Source organism: Leptinotarsa decemlineata, unplaced genomic scaffold (assembly GCF_025532065.1).
Source record: "Leptinotarsa decemlineata unplaced genomic scaffold, Ldec_3_MD MMD2_tig00000505_RagTag_RagTag, whole genome shotgun sequence".
Taxonomy (NCBI): domain Eukaryota; kingdom Metazoa; phylum Arthropoda; class Insecta; order Coleoptera; family Chrysomelidae; genus Leptinotarsa; species Leptinotarsa decemlineata.
In genome coordinates, this window is record NW_027412549.1 from 13,594,572 (window position 1) to 13,613,259 (window position 18,688).

An 18,688-nucleotide genomic window follows, 5' to 3' on the forward strand; every position below is an offset into this window, starting at 1 on the left:
GTACCACCCTAGAAAATCAACCTGGGCAGTTCAAACCTGAACAGTTTTATCGAAATAGTTTTTCATTCTAGTCCAACCAACTTCAAAACTGTGTATTCTTTTTGATGCCCTGCTTAGAACCTTCGATATAGTAATGAATATTACTGGAGTTCTATCCCAACAAAACGTTATTTCCAACACCTCGACACGTGTTTCAATCACCAAGTGATCATCTCCAAGAGAAAGATTGAACTGTACAGTCCATAGTGGCTTTTTTCATGGAACCGAAAGGCCATCCTATCACAGTTTTTTCTCAGATGATTTCTGGAGCATCTGTGGGATCATTGAAAATGAAAAGGAAAACTTCACTACCAACAAAAATGGTACAATATTATTCATTAAATGATATAACTGAAACTACATATATCACATCCACAATACCAGTACCAGTTGATGATCTATGATATTCAATACATTGTAATGTGAAGGGTCTCCCAATAAGAAGTTACGATTGTTTTCATTTGCCACTCGTTTTATCTAAAATCTTTTATTCAATTTTTTCTTCTTTGATGAATTCATTAAAATTTTAACAATGGAGCGCTTTTCAGTCGAATAACGTGTTCACATTATCAAAACATATTTTCAAAATGGGTCTTCTGTAAGAGCCACATATTGACAAATTCGTGATTACTTTGATGTATGCAATCGTTCCTCAGAAGTAACCATTCGCAAAATAGTGCATAAATTCGAAAATACCGGATCTGTGCAAGTTCGCAAAAGTGCTGCTGAGAATCTACAAATGTCCTTTGGGCATCAGCTAAACTTTCAATATGGTAATTTTTGAAAAATCCTTGCAAAATTGAACTTACACAAGAGCTCAAACCAGCCGATCATGAATAACGCCGTTATTTTAGTAATTGAATCCTACAGAGGAAGGCAAAGGACAATGATTTTGAATAAGTGATGAGGCTCATTTCCACTTAGATTAGATTAGATTGTCGAGGAGCTAGCCCATGGCCTGATTCACTGCGACCTTCTCTGATCTATTGTGATGCTTCCTGGTAATTAGAGGTCATGGTCTAGCTTGATCTCTTTGATGAGACTACATAGCCTTGATACTGACCCCTTCATATAGCTGGCAGTCTCTGGTTTCTCTTCCCCGCATCTTGCGTATTTCAGCCTTGCTATCGCTTCGCATTCACAGAGCACATGCAGTGCTGTTTCTTCCTCTTTTTGATAGAACCTTCATTGGGTTTCTGTCAGACCCATGTTGCTCATATATTTCCTGAGCCGGCTATGCCCCGTTAGTAGACCCACCACTGCCCTTACAACCTTACGGTTGTGGTTTAGCAGGTATTCCATGAATCTGGGCGATGATTTCTTTATGAGCTCTTTCGCCTGCCTCATTTCTGGGAGCTTATTACACTAATTTATCAATTCAGCTTGCATCCATGAATATATGGATGTCTTTATACATGCCTTCGCTACCCCGCAGAAGGGTTCTGGGCCGATCAAAGCCTTGGATGCGCCTTCACGGGCTAGAATATCGGCCTCCTCATTGCCCTTGTGACCCTCATGTCCGGGTTCCCAAGATAGATTGAGTACACTCAGACAGCTTCAAACCAGTCTGGAGAAGACTTGAAATGAGCTGAGCGCCTTAATTGCCGCTTGGCTGTCGGAGAAAATGGCAATGGTTTTATTTGTGACCTTCTGCGTGTTCATTTCTCCTATACAGTGTTCGATGGCCACTACTTCTGCCTGGAACACAGTTGCATTAAGTCCGAAGCTGAGTGCGATTCTCGTTTGTGTTCTGCCACCATATCTACCGGCTTCCACTCCTCCTTGGTTACTTGAACGGTTAGGTGAATCAGTAGAATAGTTGCATCCGGGATAAAAAAAATACTAGGCAGATTCCCGAAAAGTGTGACAATTTGGTGCGTATTTGGTCCTTATTTCTGTGAAATTGAGGGCGAACAAGCTGTTACAGTGAACGCAGAGCGATATCGAACGATGATTGATGGTTTTATTGGATGAGATAATGGACATCGATGTAAAAAATTTGTGATCCCAACAAGATGGTGCGATATGCCATACAGCACAAAAAATATTGAAATAATTGCGTACACAGTTTGGAGGGGTAATTATTTCAAGAAATGGAGACATAAATTCGCCACAAGATCATGCGATTATTTTTTGTGAGGCTATGTGAAAATCAAAGCCCAAGAAAACAATCTCCCAACCATCCAACGATTGAAATAAAAAATTACACGAATAATTCGTGACATAACTCCACAAATGTGTTTAAAACACAAAAAAATGTGTGCTGCCGGAGAAGTCCTCGTTGTCATTTGGCAAATATTGTATTCCATACACAAATGTACACTGTCTAACTACGCACAACCATAAATATATCTCTAGTATGTTATAAAACTTTTATTTTTTTCGTTATCAGCAGGGAAAAGCTCTAATTGGAAGACCCGTTACTACTTTCGAAATGAATATCAGTGTCAACATTTCACGTGATATACAGCTATTATTTCACTGTAACAATTAGTCGACTTTTCCATCAACTCATTTATTATGCTTTGCACTTGTACAGATTCCTTAAGGACGATGACCTTATTACGTCTATTATATACTTTGAATCGAATTAATGACTATAAAATCGATGTTTGTTGTTGATATTCAATGGAACTCCACTATATTTGAAGTCATTTCTCGAAATCATATCCAGAGTCGTCGATTTTTTGTTATAGTTTTTCAAGAAATTTCAGTTCTTTCAACATGGACAGCAAAGTTTGTTTGAAGATGATTGACAATGTTTCATGGTACATTTCATTAGTTCGGACTTCCATTATCTAATAAGATATAAAATTATTTGAAATGCCTGAAAGAATCAATGAAATCAAAAAGAATAGGTGAAAACATATATTAAGCAAAAATTTCTGAACTGAAATTGAAATGAACAATTGAACAATTAATAAGAAATAAAAAAGTGTCGTCTCTCGAAGAAGTTCAGTCATCACCCAAAGATGATTGAGAAAACTAACAATCTAAACGTCGTGAAGTAACTTGATTTGAAATCTTTCAATTTTTGATTTTTCAATTTTAATTTTCTATTTCTTGTTAATTATTAAATTTTCAATTGTTGCTTGTATTTATTTCATTGTAATTTTCAGTTTTCTGTAATTTTCTGCTATTCTTTTCAATTTTATCAATTCTTTCAGGAATTTTGAATTATTTTATACCATATTAGTCCACGGAAGTCCGAACTAATGAAATACGAACGTCAAATCCGATATTGCTCACAAGTATTTCGAAAATAGAGATATTTGAAGATCTGCTGCCTTTGTATTGAATGTTTAGGAGGAATCATTCCATATACATCAAGTTGCATGGAAAAATCCATTTTGATGAAATCAACTTCCCAAAATTTAAAAACTTTCAATATATCTCTGAGTAAAGTTCTCTAAAATGAAATGGAAACTGTAATACCCATTTGAAACTGGATAATCCAAAATTTCCTTCAGTTCGCTGTTTTCAATAATAATAATATACCTTTTATCACTCAACAGTGAACCCATTCTCAAAGCAAACAGTCAGAAGTCGATACAATGTATAACGGAAATAATAGAAAAACAAAAAAATTGAAATATAGATTTGGAAAAAAAAATTACAGAAAATAATTTGTTACATACTTAAGGTTCTATAAAAATAAATATAAAAATATATAAAAATAAATATAAAAATTCCACGATAGTCACATATTTCACTGAAATCGGTGCATATAAAATTTATCGGAGCTCTAACTTACAAGTTGGTGTGGATCGTTTAGTTGTTAGTCGATAACTAGACAATAATACGGATCAGTCAATCTGGGCGTTCAAAAGTTCAATAAAACAATATTACAAAAGCCTGTTTTCTTCGACGTTCTCAATTATACATAGAAGTGAGAACAATAGCATCATCAAATTCCTAACAATGGAGTCATATGTGCAGTATGCTGGGAAATTTTTTTTGGTTGATATGATGAATAGACGTTAACTCAAACACACAAATCGGGTATGACATCATTTCGTTCTGAATTATCATAATTGATGCAATAGTAGTGTAATTCATCGCTGCATTCTTTCTACTTTTGTTGATATTGAGTGGAGAGTACTTTTGATCACACCAATTGGGTAATAGACTGAATTAAATGTATGAGAACTATTCTCAAGTGTTTCTGGCCGTGATCTGCAGGGTTTTACGACTGACGTTTCGTCTACTACTGCGATGAGGTAACGGTCGAAATGGTCGAGTTGGTGCTTGACTTGTTCCCGTTGTTTTAAACGCATTTAGTATGATAACGGTATTTGACTCCGGTTTTATATTATCACTGGTGGGCGTGTCTTGGTTTCTCTTAATTGGATTACCTGACCTTATTTGTGTACAGTCATAGAGAGGTAGCCAGATTTCATTATTGTTCATCGCCTCTTCTTTCCTATTAGAATCATCTCTGTGTTTTTGAATTTCTATTGCCTCTCTATAAACTCTCGGAAAATAATTTTGAGTTTCATCGAATACTACTGTATCTTAAATGATATATTGTGAATGCCTTCTTTTTTGAGATTTGTCGGTTTGTCCGATACGACAATTTCTCTTGTGTTCAGATAATGATTTTGTTAGTCAATACAATCGTCCACACATTCAACAGTTGTATTAAGCTTTAAATCGTCTGCAAACACTATAACTCATTGCATTTCGATGATTCACAAAGATCATTGATGGAAATCAAAAATAATAATGAACCCAAATTGGAACCTTGTGGTACCCCACTAGCTATATAGATATCAGAGTCTAAGTCGTTATACTGCACGAGCTGTTTGCGTTTATTCAGATGAGATTCTGAGACCTAATCAAGACCTAAGCTCATAAGTTCACGAAGAAGAAGAAGAAGATTATGGTTGGAAGCCTTCGAAAATTCTGTATACACCGCATCCACCTGTTCTCTGTTATGACATATGAATGGACAAAGAGCGTGAGTATTTAAATTCAATTTCAGTTAACAGTTCACGAAACCGCAACACTTATTTCACTATACAATAGATTTCTGAAACGCGTTCATACAGTATCAAAACTTGCCTAAGGAAGCAATTGTGTAGTGTTGTGGATTTGTAAACTGTTCACTGAAAATCCCACAATATGGATTTCCATCAAGTATCGTCCAATTCCATCACATAGTAATTTTATAAACTACGACTCACGATTTCATCTCCACAAACTTTATTTGGAAAAAAAATAATATATCACGACATGTTTCGCTAACACAGTAGCTTTTTCGTAGTGAATAACGTATATGAACAATGAACAATCCGTTGTCTGTTTGCATTACCAATTTGTTCATAAGCAAATTTGAAATAAAAACACGAAAAGTTCAGATTACTTTTCACATACTTGAATTCGATACGTAGATAACGACAAAAATAGGACTGAAGTAGAGGATTTTGTGTCTGGTCTCAACAAAAGGTGAAGTTCACATATGAAATCCAAAATTACGAAGAAATACTGTTTCTGGATCTCTTCCGATGCGATTTCACGTAAGCAGAAAAATACTAGTACTTTCAGATTTATCCCTGTCAGCGTCCACTACAAAAAATGACGAGACAACCAATTATTTCATCAGTTCGGACATTCATTGTCTAATATAATATAAATTGACTTGAAATCCCTGAAAAAAATTGAAAAGATTAACCGAAAATAACAATTTTATTAAACAAAAAACTGAAATCACAAAGAAATAACATACTAGCAACAACCAAAAAAAATTGATATATTATTAAAAGCTGAAAATTGAAAAACGTTTCGATTGTTAGTATTCACAATCGTCTTCGGGTGATAACGATAGCCATCTTGATTTCAGACATGTTGGAGCCCAGCTCTCTTACCCTTTTAGCTGATTTTTGTCGAAGAAGGACAAATGAGTTCATGACTGAGGGGATATTGTCGGTATGAAGTCCTCAGACATCAGTACCGCCCTTCACGGGATACCCCTACCTGGCTGGGGTGGCATGGATGAAAAATCTATTCGTCCTTCAACGGGGGACATGAGGGCCTTATTCGACAGAGTGTCGGGGCCTTCTATATAGGGAGGGGTCGTCTACGGCATAATCTATAGCTTCCCTAACTAACGAATAGACTGACCAAGCATCTTTATTTCAATCAGGTTGGAGCCCAGCACCCTTACCCTTTTAGCTGATTCTCCGAAATCTGACTATTTATAGGTCAATCGAGTGCTTTCACGTATCCCCTCGTCCCTCTCCCGGCTTCATTGGTTTTAGCAGGAGATGACCGTTTGGCGAGAAATAGTCGTTTTTCGCTTGAATAGAGGTTTCCATCTGTTACTTATCTCTACGCTAGCTTGACTAAATGCGTTGTTGGACAACATATACGCGGCTTCTCAGAATTTTCTTCTAATCCAGTGTTCCTCTTTGTGGATGATTTCAGCTTGAGCCCGCTTGATGTTATGTTGATGAGTCCATCAAGTGAAATGAACACGTTTTTAAATTTTTTTCCTCCTAACTCTTGCATCATTTGCATGTGGTAAGAATGAAATTTGCTTGCTGGTATCATTCGAAACGCGTTGGTTTGAGAAGATCCCAATTCCCTGCTCAGGTCTCGGGTACTCACATGGGGATTTTCAACAAGGCGAAGAGCAATTTGAAATGTATTCTTTTCATTTGTTACAAGGCAGATACGTTCGAACTTCTCGTGATTGACATTTTCAGTTCTTTCAAATATTGATTTTAGAGCCTGAAATGTCCTTCCATCTGGTTGTCTTCTTCAGGGAACTTTTCTTTGTAAATCCTAGATGCAAGGAGGCAGTTTACGTCAGCTTCCCACAAAGCATAGACCATTTGCATCATATCTTCCAATTCATAATTCATAATGGAAATTATACAATCTACACGCGAAATAACTTCAACACATGGCGTTATTGACAAATTCTGAGATTCATTTTTTGATGTCAGTGATGCATAACTGGGTTTTTGAAGAAAAAAGCAGTATAAATATTCTTAAGGTTTTTAACACATTTTTTAACGTTGAAACCGCTGATAACTATCAGCTAATGTACTAGCGATTAGTTTGAATATTCGAAAAACAAATTTATGTAAGGGAACGTTGGAAAATACATTTTTTGTGGTTACAGCAATTACTAAAACTTGTGAAATGTTGAAATATTTCCTACAAAAATACAGCGTGTTCCATTTGAAAAAAAAGACATGTCTGTTTGAAAATTAATGAAACTTGACCGGTTTTACCGAACACCCTATATATTATTTCCAGAAGTTGAGAATCTAGAAATTATCATAGTTTCAATATTATAGTGATATTGACTAACTATTCCTAAAAAAAAACTACTTAATTTCTGTAGACATTTGGTGAATTAAAAAAATATTGTCTACAAAGTATGTTTTTCTGGAATGCCGCAATGGAAATTTGAAAACAAAAATTTCTTAGAGAACTAAAATAATATGGAATCGAATGACGTATTCATATACTGGGTGTTCTTTTTGAAAAAATATAACTTTAGTTGGCTACGCTCGGCTAAATAATCCAGTATGCGAGGAAATCATTTTCAAAGATAGTATTGATCAATTTGACTGCAAAAAAAATTACCAATTCAAACAATTGTTTCTTCTGATAACAATGAACAAAGGAAATTTTGTTGATTCACCCTGTATAAGATGTTGTCATCAGAAAATGAATAACTCAATGCCAGTGGGGTTATTTTTTCAAAAGCTACAACCACGGCTCTGAATAAGTCGTTTAAAACAGTATTATAACATAGGGACAAACACTATTTTAACATATCTGTGAACAGTGTCACACATACAGCTTGCGACATATGAAAGTTTTTTTTCTGATAGATATGAAAAATTCGATTTCGCAGTTGGTTTACACTTGAAAAATGAGTAGAAAACAGCATCTTTTTTTTTGTCATGTTCTACCCTGAACCTGTCAAATTTGACATATTTTCAAAAATCCTCAAAAACATTTTTTTCATTTCGAAAAGTGCCAAAAAAAGTTGCTCACTTTCCAATTTCATGCCCTTGCTCGAAATTTGGATTCTTTACTGTCACTTCGACTTTTTTCCAATTTTTTCGAATCTTTCGCTCTATCGATTCGAACGAAACCTGATTTAAATTTCATAATTTTGATGAATAGGAGACTTCAATGACATACCTTACCCAGAAAATACCCCCATTGGCCTATTACCAGAAAAAGATATGAATACACCTCCAGAAATTATTCTTTATTGTTGCAAAGTTCATCTAGTTTTTTAATTTCATTGTTAAACTGATACGGATTTCCAATGTATGGACGTTAATATGTCAGTAATCGAATAAACATATTTCTCTTCATTCTTATTACCCTCGTAGTCCTTTTTTAATAGATCTTTATCCAGTTTGATTATTTTTCTGACCAATAATTATTCAGTTACAAACTAACCCGAAATATTATATTTTTCTGTAAACTAAACATTGACCTATAGTTTCATATCTAATAATGAAATTTCGTGATTTTAAACATTACAAGACTAATGCAACATGTCGAGAAGAAAATAGTAGGTACTGATTAAAACGAAATAAAATTTTTCTTTAGTAGGATTTTGAAACAAATTATTAGTTTTGGTTAATGTCAAATTATTGCGTTCAATGGATCTAGTTGTTTTCTGTACAGATTTTCGTAGATTCAACATTCACAAATAACTTTTATGTACAATGTTATCCACACAAGACAAAGTGGAAATCGTTTTTTTATATGGTGAGAATTTGCCATATCGAGATGGTGATTTTCAATCACCGGCTATCAGGAAGGAATATTCACTTAAGTACCTTGGGAAGGATATTGAAAACATTCAAAGAAACTGGCGCTGTGGACAATCGTTTCAACAAACCACATAATTCAATAAAGGATAAGAGAAACAATTCAATGTTTGTTTTAGCGTTGTTGAAACCGAAAAAACTAGTAGAAGGGGTATTAGTGAAGATACAGGGGTTGGCAGAGAAACTGTAAGAAGAATTTTGAACAAAAATAAATTCAATTCCTATAAGCCAAAGTTCATACACACTCTTGAAAGAAGAGATTCCGATATTTGAGTAGGATTTGCATTTTGTTTCCAAGGTGAGAGAGAAAATGATATCGCATTTCCCTACGGAATTGTATAGACAGATGAGGCAACTTTCACGTCGAACGGAAGAGTTAGTTCCCAAAATTGTCGCTGGTGGTTCAACAATAATCCAAATTTTGTAGTAGAATTCCATGACCAATATTCATTTAAGACAAATGTTTCGTGTGAGTTATTACATAACCAAATAAATGTACTATATTTTTTTGGAGAAAATTTGAACGCAGACATGTAAGGAAATTTCATTTTGAATCAATTGTCTCAAGTTTTGGATAAACTGCCACTGAGTGTTAGACGAAATTTGTGGTATCAGCTTGATGGGGCACTGATCCACTAAACAGTAGAAGTAAAACAGTCAGTGAAAGGATGAGACTGGGGAGATTATTGGCCACCAAGATCAACGAACTTATCTCCGATTGACTTTTTTTTCTATAGGGTTATTCGGGAGTGACCAACAGTCACACTGTTGGGTGTAAACTGCATCAACATATTTCGAACTCAACAGAAGCTGATGGGATGCAAATCTGCTAAAAAAAAGGAATGCGAGTGTAATAAGAATGAAGAGAAATACATTTATTCGATTACTGATATACATTCAAAATCCAAATCAGTTTAACAATCAAAATGAAAACTCTAGATGAACTTTGTAATAACAAAGACGAATTTCAGAAGATGTATTCATTTCCTTTTCTTCTAACAGGCCAATGCGGGTATTTTCTGGGCAAGATATGACATTGAAGTCTCGTATTTATCAAAATTATGAAATATGAATCATGTTTCGTTCGAAGAAGGTATGAAATTGGAAACCGAGCAACTTTTTTATTTGGCATTTTACGGAATTTACAAAAAAAACAGATTTTTTGAGGATATTCGAAAAAAATGTGAAATTTGACAGGGTCAGAGTAGCACATGACAAAAGGAAAGAGGGTGTATTTCACTCATTTTTCAAGCACAAACTAATCGCCAAGTCAGATTTTTATTATAATTAATAATAAAAAAAACATATGTCGCGAACTTTATGTGTGACTTATGATGCACTGTTTGGAATCTTTGATGTAGTAATGAATATTACTGGAGTTTTTTCCCAACACCAAATCGTTATGTTTAACACTTCGACACGTGTTTCGATCACCAAGTGATCATCTTGAAAGAGGAAGATTAAAACTACAGTAATATTTATGTGTGACACTTCATATTATCTAGTCCCAATAACGGCTTCTAGTAGTTTTGCTAAATAGCATAGTAACTCAGTCGGTGTTCTTAGTCAGAAATTGCACGTGGATAGGAATCCATATATGAATAATAATCTCGAAAAATGGTACTTATGATATTTATAATACATAGTTCATAACTTCATGAAGTATATCCAACCATTCAGCTCATCTGAGTTCAACGAAATAATAATGCAATGCAATTAACTGGAGTAGTTGAAGCAGCTGCTTTCACGAAACATTTAAATAATGATAGAAATAAATAGAGAAAAGAAATCAAGTAGTTGAAGTTTGACCCCCTGTTTGTTGACAGATTGATCTGATATTTGGTACACATATTTGGTTTTAATGACAATACAATTTGATGAATAATGTATCAGTGGAAATCCAAAATGGCCACAGATACAAAATGACGGATTACATAATTTTTCACAACTACCTCAATATGGATATCAAATGACAGTATCAATTTTGATATAAATGATTCGTATTTTCGAAATTACGGCGAGTACCCCTTGAAATTTTGTGGAACACCATTTAGTGAGGTGTATGAACAAACTCAATCATCAAATCCGCGTAACGTGCCGCTGACACGAATTTTTATACTCAGAAAAATTAAAAATGTATATTTTCCAATCTACAATGAGTACCCCAAAGAAATTTTATGGAAGACTTTTTAGTGAGATGTATAAACAGGGTGGATCATGATATGAGTGTGACGTACTGTACCGACTTGAATACGGATAAAGAATTCTGTATCAGTGTAAATCTAAGATGGCCACAGCTAAAAAATGGCGGATTACATTTTTTTTCACAACTTCCTCGATATAGATATCAAATGACAGGGCTTGACTAGTAGAATAATAGTACACTTCAAAAAAAATGCGAACTCAAAATGGCCGCAGCTAAAAAATGGCGGGTTACATATTATTTCACAACTACCTCAATATGGGTTTTGAAATGACAGGGCTTGACTAGTACTATAGTAGTATACTATGAAAAAGATGCAAATCCAATATAACCTATAAAAAGAACTTTGTCAACTGAGAATCGAAAACAAGCATGGATCTCCCACCCGAATCAAGATTTTGTATCGTGTTGATACGCCGTTAGCGGTACACCACCCAAATTAAGGTAAAAGGTTAAAATATGCCGTGAAATGTGTGGTATTAGGATGGATAAAAATGATATGTTGTTAGCGTTTTTCTCTCAAAAATCAGGCACATTGTATACAATGCCTTACCCACCAATCAGACCTCTGAGGGGGATCGACTGTTATAATGTCTATTTCTCGTAGAAAGGACATGGTAAATAATAATGAAACTGAAAGAAAAATAAATTATTGGTAAAAAAAATATGTTGAACGGTATTAGTGGGAAAAAAGATAATAAGAATGTAGATAATGTACTGAAAGCTAAAAAATAATTTGGGAGGTCTTAGGTAGCAGTCATCACACCACTCTCCTCCTCCTCCTCCTCCTCAATCTACGGTATTGATCAGATGAAAAAATAATGTAATCGTTGGGCGTAGTATTTACATATTTACCCAGGTTATGCTACGCCCAATGACTTTATTATTTTTTTATCTGATCAGTACCGTAGATTACTGAGAAGTGTGGTATGATAACTACTACCTAGGACCTTACGATTTATTTTTTTGCTTCAGTACATTTTCTACATCTTTTTTTTTTTCAATAAAACTATTTAACATATTTTTTTACTAATTCTATTAGATAATTCAACAATGAACAGAGTACCTAAATACTTACACAACATTCCCTGAACTGCTTCGCGTCGATGGGGCTGGTGAAATTCAAACCCCACGTGTCATTGGTCATGGGATCTTTCCAGTAAACAAAGCAATCTGAAGCTTGTCCTATTCTTGTTCCTAAAAAAACAATTTGTAAATGGATTTTTTATAAAAAGTAGTTTGCAATTGATGTAAATGAAAAAAAGTTGATCAATGTAGTGGATGTTGTTGAATAAGAAGCTGAACTCCATACTAGGGGTATATATTGAGCAAATGTTCACGATCAATTGGTACTGAGCGATTTAGTTTGTGAATAATTCGGTTATAACGATTGCATTGTCAACAAGAGTACTTTTAGAGAAAATATTATGCGAGGAAAGCGTGAATTGTACGTGCCGATCGTATATTCCGGATTCACAGAGTAGCTGAATGTCAAGTAAGTATTTAATTTTCAGTCTCTGGAAACAACCACATAATAAATAGATTTGGAAAGCTGAATACACTTATTGAATGAATGAAAAAGTTTTTGTGTGAAAGTGTATGATTATAAAATTATTGCAAAGCGCTATCGACTTTCGTCATCATCAGTGCTCATCTGAAAGTAAGTAATAAAATTGATAAGATTCTCAGCTGGTACAGATATGTTGATTACTGCCTAGTTTCCATAGATGGCAATTCCAATTTGGCACATGACATTCTTGAAAAATAAGTTACATCCAAAAATCAAATTCACCCTTGAATTAGAAAAAGATAATAAAATAAACTTTTCAGATTTTACTATAACCAAAATTGAAAACAAACTAGATTTTTCCATTCACAGAAAACCAACCCAGACTGATCATGTCATCCCCTTCAATTCATTTCATCCTATGCAACATAAAATGATTTCCTTCAATTGTTATGTCAACAGATTGTTGAACACTCTTTTATCACCCACCAATTCTAATTTAGAATTGAATACTTTAAAACAGATTGCTGTCTGGAAAGGTTATCAAACATCTATTATTCACAAATTAATAAGTAAATTTAAACACAGGTCAGATAGAAGATTGACCTTCAACTCTACCACTTTGGTTAGTTCACCTTCTGTGAAATATTTTTCTTTACCTTATTTTGATCAAAATATGTGTAAGTACAGTTATTTTCAAATTTATAGAAAATACCTTACCTGGTACAAAAATTTCTTTAAAATCTCAAGATAACTCAAGCAACTTTCTAGTAAATTCCAAAGACAGAATCAACAAATTACACAGAAGTGGAGTCTATAAGCTTGACTGTTCTGATTGTTCTGCATCTAACATTGATAGAACCTGTAGACCTCTGTTTACTCACATTAATGAACATTTAAAAAAATATGAAAAATCTGCATTTGGCCACCACATTAAATTTCACAATCATATCTTAAGCCTCAACAAAAATTCCAAAATTTTATATGAAATAGATAATAAAAATTTCCTCAAGACTGAACTTGTTTGAAGAGCTGGAGATTTCCAAAGAACTTTCCAATAATGATCATTGCTTGAATACCCAAGTTAACTCAAACAGAGAAGTCCTTCCCCTTCATGAAAATATTAAGAATTGTTAATTAATCCCGGTGCTATGCCCCGCTGATATTCTCACAGCTATCCTGACCACGCCAACAGAGGGAGGCACTAGAAGCTGGTTAGTAAGCTCAGCATATCTTCCAGGCGAGGAGATCTGTCCACCACCGCAATTAGGCGAAGTTATCGCATACGCGGCCAGGGAAAACCTCCAACTCATCATAGGATGCGATGTAAATGCACACCATATATATATATATGGGGAAGCACGGACATCAACCCAAGAAGTGAGTCATTGCTAGATTTCATACTAACAAATAAGCTATTAATAGCCAACGTAGGTAACAAACCAACATTTTTCACCGCAGCGGGGAAAGAGGTACTAGATATCACACTTTCTTCGGAAAAAGCATGTGACAATATAGAGAATTGGCATGTGTCAGAGGAGCCTTCATGCTCCGACCATAGACATATTAGGTTTGACCTAGTCACCCCCCTCGAACATCAACCACTTATCGAAACCCTAGAGAGACAAACTGGAAAAGATACTTATTGTCACTCAACGAGGCTCTCGAAGGGGAAATGATTGAAATTGAGGAAGATAAAAGCCTTGAAAGGGCAGTCAAAAAAGTAAGCAAGCTAATAATTGCAGCTTACTAGGCGAACTGTCCGGAGAAAACAAGGCAACAGTTTAACAAAACAGTCTGGTGGAAGAAACACTTACAAATCCTCAGAAGGGAAGTGCGGAGGCTATTTAACAAAGCTAAAATCAACCATTACTGGGCGGAATACAAGGCTACACTCACACAGTATAATAAAGAAATTAGAAAGGGTGAGAAGCAATCGTGGAGAAAATTTTGTGAAGAGGTAATGGATACCCCCCCTTGTTCGAGAACCCACAAAGTGCTAGCTAAAGAGGGTACTATAAACCAGGTAGGGTTCCTAAAAAAGAAAAAGATATCTGCACAACAACATTTCGGCAAAGCATAGAAATGCTCATCAAGGCACACTTTTCGGCCGCAACAATTCTAAAAGGCCCAGTGGCAGTGTACTGTCCGCAAAGCAAGCCGAATAGGCCGAATGCCTCGGACTGGAGACTAGCTACTGAGATAACAAGGCCAAATAGAATTAGGTGGGCTATAAGTAAATTCCAGGCATATTAATCTCCAGGAGAGAACGGAATATATCCCATCCTACTTCAAAAGGGGCAGGAATCACTGATTCGTTACTTATGTAGAATATATAAGGCTTGCATAGCCATGAGATATATACCGAATGAGTGACAAAAAGGCAGAGTCATCTACATACCCAAGATAGGGAAGGTAAACGATATGATGCCCAAGTCATACCGACCAATTAGTCTAGCGTCTTTCCTCCTCAAAACACTGGAAAGAGTGATAGATAGATACATAAGAGATGAGGTATTATCAATAAACCCTCTCAACGAACGCCAACAGATCTGGCATTAGATGATCTTAACAGGCTACTTACAAAATCCTTAGAGGTTAAGGAGATAGCCATGGCAACATTCATCGACATCGAGGGTACCTTTAATAACGCATCCACAGAGTCCATCACCAAAGCTCTAGATAGAAAAGGGGTTCCAACCCTCTTGTGTAAGTGGATAAATGCCAGTCTGGAAACAAGGGTAATCATATCATCCATAGGCGAAACCACAGTCACAGCTAGAGCTGGCAAGGGGTGTCCACAAGGAGGGGTATTATCGTCCTTACTGTGGGCTATCCTAGTGGATGAACTACTAATGAGGCTAAAATCCAAAGGCATGCATTGTTAAGGATATGCCGATGACCTCGCGATTATCGCAAGAGGCAAATTCGCAAGAACTGTTTCGGAACACACACAAACGGCTCTAAACATAATGAATAAATGGTACCAGGAGGAGGAACTAACAGTAAACCCTCTCAAAATTACACTAGTAGTCTTTACAAAAAAGAAAGTACTTAGAGGGCTGAAGCCACCAATACTGCACGGGGTAGAAATTCAAATTGCACAAGAGGCAAAATACTTGGGATTCATTTTTGACCAGAAGTTGACATGGAATCAACACCTACAAAAAATAATCCAAAAAAGCACGATAGCCTTCAACTTGTGTAGAAGGATGTGCGGAAAAAATTGGGGTTCACAACCAAAAATGACCATATGGCTATATACCAGGATTATCTTACCCATGATAGCATATGGCTCGGTGGTATGGTGGCCAAAGACTCAGCAGGCTGGGGCGATTCGAAGGCTAAGTGGCATTCAAAGGCAAGCTTGCCTGGTTGCCACGGGCACTATGAGAACCACTCCAACAGCCGCATTAGAAGTCTTGCTGAACCTAACGCCACTACATCTATATGCTCAAGGGAAAGCCAGGTCAGTAATCAGTAGACTGACCAAAGGACAAATGCCTATAAGCATGCTGCACGGTAAGAGGTACAACGAGCTAAACAAAGAGTTGAAAAACGACCCCATAATGGGAATGCCATGGGATGAGATGCTTCCCCAGTATAGCTTTGGAAAAAAATTCAAAACAATTATAACAGGCAGAGAGGCATGGAAGGGAAGACCTCCAATAAATGCAGAGACCGCCTGTTACACAGACGGCTCAAAAACTGAAGAAGGTGTAGGAGCAGAAATCTATATAACTTAACCAAAGACAAAAGTCTCCCTAAGCTTAGGTGAAAAAGTGATGATATTCCAGGCAGAAACAGCAGCAATACGTCACTGCGCAGAAGAGTTATTGAGGCAAGAGTTCAAGAAAAATACTATTGCAATATACTCTGATAGCCAAACAGCTATAAAAGCAATTAGCTCCATGCAGGTCAATTCCAAACTGGTCTGGAACTGCCTAGAAAAGCTACAAGAACTAGGTAGTTGAAACAGACTGTCATTAGCCTGGGGACCAGGCCACACAGGATACACGGGCAACGAAGAGGCTGATTCATTAGCACGAGAAGGAGCACGATGCTCCCCCATTGGCCAGCGCTGCGCTGCGCTACGCTGCGAAAAACTTGTAACAGCAACTGGAAGGAAAAACAATCTCAAAAATGGTGGAATAAGGCTCCGGGTATGAGACAGGCCAAAGAGTTCATTAAAGAGCCATCGCCAAAATTTACGGAGTACCTATTAAGTCTGAATAGGCGATCAACTAGAGTTCTGGTCGGGCTATCGACGGGACACTGTAGACTCAACAAACACATGAACAACATCGGACTGTATACATGAATTGATGACAATTAACCGAACTTGTTAACTTTATCCTAGTTGCATAAAATTTGGCAAATTGATATCAAATTGCCGTAAACACAACTCTTTCAAGTAACTTTTTGTTAAATTCGATCTAGAAATGCACTTTTTCAATTTTTTTCAAAATAATAGTTGAATTTGACAAACACTGAACGTCAGTGGGTCGCAGTTGGCCGCATCATTTTTAGTTGAATTTAAAGCACAAACAAGTGCCGAAGTTAAACTTCATTGAAACTCATCGAAAAAAAAGTTTCCCATATGGGAAACAAAAAAAAATCGTCATTTGAAATACTCAAGTGCTCAGATTAAAATATACAGCGTGACTCACGGTCGATGGTAAGTTAGACGTTTCTAGAAAACGCAAAGGATGATTTTTCTGAAAATTTCACCCCCCACATTTCCTTATCTGTTCTATCGATCTAAAATATTTTCAGCATTGCGGCGTTGCCACTTCTATCAAAAAGTCCTAGCAATTATATTTTTTAAATGGAACACCCCGTATATTAATACATTTTTAGAATCGTTCTAGTATTTTAATAATTTTTTGTTGATAATGTTCTATACCTATCTCTATCTGTTTTCGAGATAAAAAATAAATTGTGCTAAATATGGTCTAAAACATAGCCTTAATTGAAATTAAGTACATCAGTACTCTCAATTCATGAAAAGTTGATATTTTGATGATAGTTTGAACAAACTCGATATATTCAAATAACACCAAGAAATCGACTCCATATCATACAGGGAGTGCTAAAATTACTATCATTTCTATTGTGCATAAAAGTAGTCGAAAGTTCATTTTTTCAAACGAAACCCCCTGTATATTACTCGATAAATTGAAAGACGGTGAAAAATGCTTCAAAATTATATACATGTCTTTATATCTAAATCGTCAAGTTTTCTTAATAAAGCCGTTTTTGTGGAAAAATAGTTATTCACGTTTTACCTACAAGTGTTGAAAGTGACATTTCATTTTGTGTGTGGGGATAATTGCAAAACGAGCGTCAACATGTGGAGCAAACTCACGAGCAACAAATGTAACATACACATTTTTTTGTATAACGTTACTGCTGATAATAAAAAAAATTATAGGGTCCATGGGATTTGAACACACGATCTTTGGATTACAAGGCATATGTTACAACTACATACGCCAACTCACGTTATTTTAAGGAGGATTATTGGTTAGTCATGAAGGACTTTCTACAGTTGCACTGAATACTACTTTCGTCATCGTCAGTAACTTCACAGGGATTTAATATTACCAATAGCACGAACTGCATGTGTGAACTTTTCTAAATGATTTTTTGGTAGAAGTGATTGAAGTGTTTCTATCAAAGAGATTTTCAATAACAGTTGTACAAAAAATAATTTTTAAAGAATTTGATTTCTAGGAAGCCGTGGAAATATCAAGCTTATGACAGTTTGGTGACTTTTATAAGTAACTGATAAATGGTTATTGACGGTGTTTCAAAAAATCTCCAAAAATGAATGCAACTATTGATTATTCAAACGAAGTTTTTATGAAACTATTTATTATACACGGACAGTGTGATCAAATCATTGTCAGAACTTGTAGAAAATTCAACCAAATGTACTCTGAATTAACGCCAATGACCGGAGGAAGTTTGTAAGATTACAAAATAATTTCCTTTACTATGGCTCCATGTTAAAAGCGCATTCAACATTACCAAAACCTGTTACTTCAAATGAGAACCAGAAGCTTCCATTCGCAGTGCAGAGAAAGATTTAGGTTTATCACATGCTTCAGTACAACGAATTTTGAA

At 35.6% G+C, this 18,688-nt stretch overlaps 1 protein-coding gene across 1 annotated transcript in view; it reads right to left on the minus strand.

The window, feature by feature from the left end:
• sif (guanine nucleotide exchange factor still life) overlaps positions 1-18,688 on the minus strand; it is a 653,408-nt gene that overhangs the window by 590,041 nt on the left and 44,679 nt on the right. The window contains 1 exon segment of the mRNA XM_074173996.1: positions 12,131-12,249. Coding sequence (XP_074030097.1) covers positions 12,131-12,249 — 119 coding nt within the window.